This window comes from Convolutriloba macropyga, unplaced genomic scaffold, assembly GCF_964194025.1.
Source record: "Convolutriloba macropyga unplaced genomic scaffold, txConMacr16.3 SCAFFOLD_3869, whole genome shotgun sequence".
NCBI lineage: Eukaryota > Metazoa > Xenacoelomorpha > Acoela > Convolutidae > Convolutriloba > Convolutriloba macropyga.
Window position 1 is genome coordinate 14,598 of NW_027451017.1, and position 3,147 is coordinate 17,744.

At 62.6% G+C, this 3,147-nt stretch overlaps 1 protein-coding gene across 1 annotated transcript; it reads left to right on the forward strand.

Annotated features, from left to right (window-relative positions):
* The first annotated feature begins 763 nt into the window (after positions 1-763).
* LOC142356350 (uncharacterized) lies at positions 764-2,788 on the forward strand. The gene is made up of 5 exons (XM_075408280.1): positions 764-953; positions 1,156-1,219; positions 1,414-1,462; positions 1,585-1,786; positions 2,439-2,788. The coding sequence occupies exons 1-5, from the start codon at positions 764-766 to the stop codon at positions 2,786-2,788; spliced, it is 855 nt and encodes a 284-aa protein (XP_075264395.1).
* The last annotated feature ends 359 nt before the right edge of the window (positions 2,789-3,147 follow it).

Consider the following 3,147-nt stretch of genomic DNA (forward strand, 5'->3'; position numbering starts at 1 on the left):
CCCGGACCTGACGTCCCGCCTCCTGCCCGCCTCCGCACATCAGCTCAGTCCCACCCAGCGGCTTGTGCCTGGGAACACAGGCGCGAGCAGCCAGGTGGTAAGGGGAAGCCTGGCTGGGTTGGGGTCCTCCAGGTGAGAGCCTCGAAAGCGAGCAGCTCAGGTCGTGGCGGTCACCTGCCCTGTGCACCCCTCCACAAAATATGCCCGAAGCAACCCCCCCCCCCCCCCCCTCCCAGCCGGCCGCACTCCCCCCTACTCTCCCCTCCACCGAGTTTTCCTGGCAGCTCGGGCTCAGGTTCAGGACCGGCTCTAGGCCTTACACAAGCCCACTTAATGCCTTTTGCTCCGCTGTCCTGATTTCTTCTGGGCTGACTGCAACGGGATGCGGTGGATGCTCTCAGAGCCAGTGCCAGAAAAGAGAGGAGTGCTTTTGTGCTTGTGTGACTGAGCCATCAGGGAGTGAGGAGAGGGATGGGGTATCACACCGGCAGAACCTTCCTCACATGGAGGACTGAGCAGAGAGATTGTACCGGGGCTTCTGATGGGGATGGTCTCCCCCCCCCCCCCCCCCCCCCCCCGCGCTGCCCGTTCCCGCCAACACCCACCCATCCACCCACCCACCCACACACACACACACACACACACACACACACATTGCACCAGAGACGCGCTGCGAGGCCTGACTGGCAGGGGCAGGAAACGAGTGGGAGCGATACCCCAGCTGTAAAGATCCTGCTATGTCACACACAGCTCCATGATTGGAATGAGGAGCTTCTCCAAAGCCGGCGGGCCGGAGGACGGCCACGGCCGCAGGCGGTCTGTTGAGGCGGGAGCTAGCACGGCGGGCGCAGCTGAGTGGGGAGCCGGGAAAGCTGCCACCGGCAGCGAGCCTAACCAAGAGGAAGACAAAATGACCGTGAGCGACCACGGAGCGCTGCATGCCATCAACATAGGTGCATCCCCAGAGTCTGACTGTATCCCTCCGGTCCCGACTGACTCTCGACCCCATCAGCCCATCCATCACCTGTGCTCTTCAGTTCTATCCCAGACCGTCTGCTCATCGCATCCTTAGGCAGCAGCCAGCTTGCGAGCATTGTGCAGCTATCCGGTGCGAGGCACTGACAACCCTGCCGTGGTGCCCTCCGCTCCTCGCAGCCATCGCGGCCAACTTCGTCATCTTCCTCTCCAAGCTTGGTGTGTACTGCGTGTCCGGCAGCAGGTCCGGCCGCTTGCATCCAGCACTGCCCGCGGCTTGGCTTCGACCCCTGATATACCGTTTGCTTCAGGGCGACGCTGCCAGCCGGTCACTGTTGTTGCGCCTGCAGTTCACGTCTGCGGCCGATGAGAGAGTCGGTGCCCCTGCCCTCGCCCGCCGGTTGTAAGCCGCAGTTTGTGTTTGTGTTTGTGTTGCAGTGCTATGCTGGCAGAGGCCATCCATTCCATCGCGGACGTTGCTAATCAGGTGTGCCTCTCAGTGGCAGCAAATGCTCGAATGCTCAAGAGGCGAGCGGGGGAATGTGTCCTGTCGAGCTCCAGAGTGAGGCTGGACTGCTGACAAACTGACGCGTGGCCGCCTGTCGGCAGGGGCTGCTCCGGACCGGAGTGCTGAAGAGTCTGCAGGGCCCGACGCCCTCCCACCCTTACGGCTACTCGCGTGACCGTTTCGTGTGGTCCCTCATCAGCGCCGTTGGCATCTTCTGCCTGGGGGCGGGCGTCTCCATCGTGCACGGCATCAACTCTTTCATGCATGAGTACGCCGTGGAGAATCTGGGCTGGGGAATGCTGGGTATCGTCACGCCTTTGCCCTCCCCCCGCAGCTCTGACCCTCATCAGAATCGCCACACTCTTCCTGCCTGCTTTTTTCTTCCAAATTGTCCCCCCTGCCGTCAAGTCCTCAAGACACCGCACACTGCGCCACCGATTGGACTGCGAACAATGCGGAACGCTGTTGTTGGGCTCGAGCACCTGTGGGGGGATTCTTGCGCACGATGGTGCTGCCACCGGGCCGGCCACAGCGGGAATCGCGGGGGACCGCATCTGTCTTACACTCCTACCTGTCTCGCGGATCGCGCCGGACGGTCTGCCGGCCGGAGAGCTGCAAGGGGTCAACAGAAGCAAAGCAGGAAAGAGGGGCCGGGATTGGTGTGAGGCCAGCGGGGGCGGGAGGGGGCAAAAGTACAGAGAGGAAATGTCCAGGGAAGGGCAAGGCAAGGCAGAGACACGGGCACTGGCAGGGGCGGGGGAGGAAGGGGAAGAACGGGAAAGCTGAAGCCCAGGGAAGAGAGAGAGAGAGAGAGAGAGAGAGAGAGGTGTTGCCGGGAGGGCCTGGGTCGGGCCTTCTTTCCTGTGCAGAGCGACCGCTTTTGAGGCGCGCAGAGGGGCGCAGTAGCGTCTTCCTTCCTGATTGTCTAAACAGTCGGACTCGCGTGTCCGTACAGTGCTCGCTATTTCTCTGGTGCTCGAGGGGTACTCTCTCGCTGTAGCCCTCAAGACTGTCACAAAGGCAAGGCCTGCTGTTGTCCCGCACCAGATGATGCTCGCAGTTTCCTCCCTGGTTTCTGGTCAAAGGCCCCCCGCCCCCCATTGGGGCCGACGCATCGCAACGCGTGGCTGCTCGCTGACATCAAGGCTTTGCTATGCTTTCCAATGTTCGACAGACAGCACGGCGTCGTGGGATAACACTCTGGGAGTACCTCAAACGTGGGACGACCCCACCACCAATGCGATCGTCATGGAGGATGCCGGGGCTGTTGCAGGCCTAATCATCGCAGGCATGCCGCTGCCCTGAATGCGCCCCCCGCGCCCCCCCCCCCCCCCCCCCCCAACCCCCACTCCACCACCCCTCTCTGTGTGGCACGTTTGTACTAGTGGAGAAGTTCCGCTGAGAGGACGGCAGCGCATGGGAGCGAGAGGAGGTGGAATAGGCCGAGGCACAGGGCTGGAGGAGGATAGATGCAGACTGAACGGGGTGGAGGGGGGGGGGCCTGGACAGTGTTGGGACAGTAAACGGTCCAACTTGCCGCTACAGAACGCAGCGCTCTGCAGGCCGGAGCGACAGCCCCTGCGAACCTCATTCCTGGTTGCCGCGCTTGACCCCACACAGGCGCGTGCACCATCGCCACACACGTCACGGGTAACTGTGCGTAC

Coding starts and splice junctions, on each gene's coding strand:
- LOC142356350 (XM_075408280.1), top strand. CDS start 764: ATGAGGAGCTTCTCCAAAGCCGGCGGGCCGGAGGACGGCCACGGCCGC. Junction 1,463..1,584: donor TCGCGGACGTTGCTAATCAG/GTGTGCCTCTCA, acceptor GCCTGTCGGCAG/GGGCTGCTCCGGACCGGAGT. Junction 1,787..2,438: donor TCTGGGCTGGGGAATGCTGG/GTATCGTCACGC, acceptor GTGTCCGTACAG/TGCTCGCTATTTCTCTGGTG.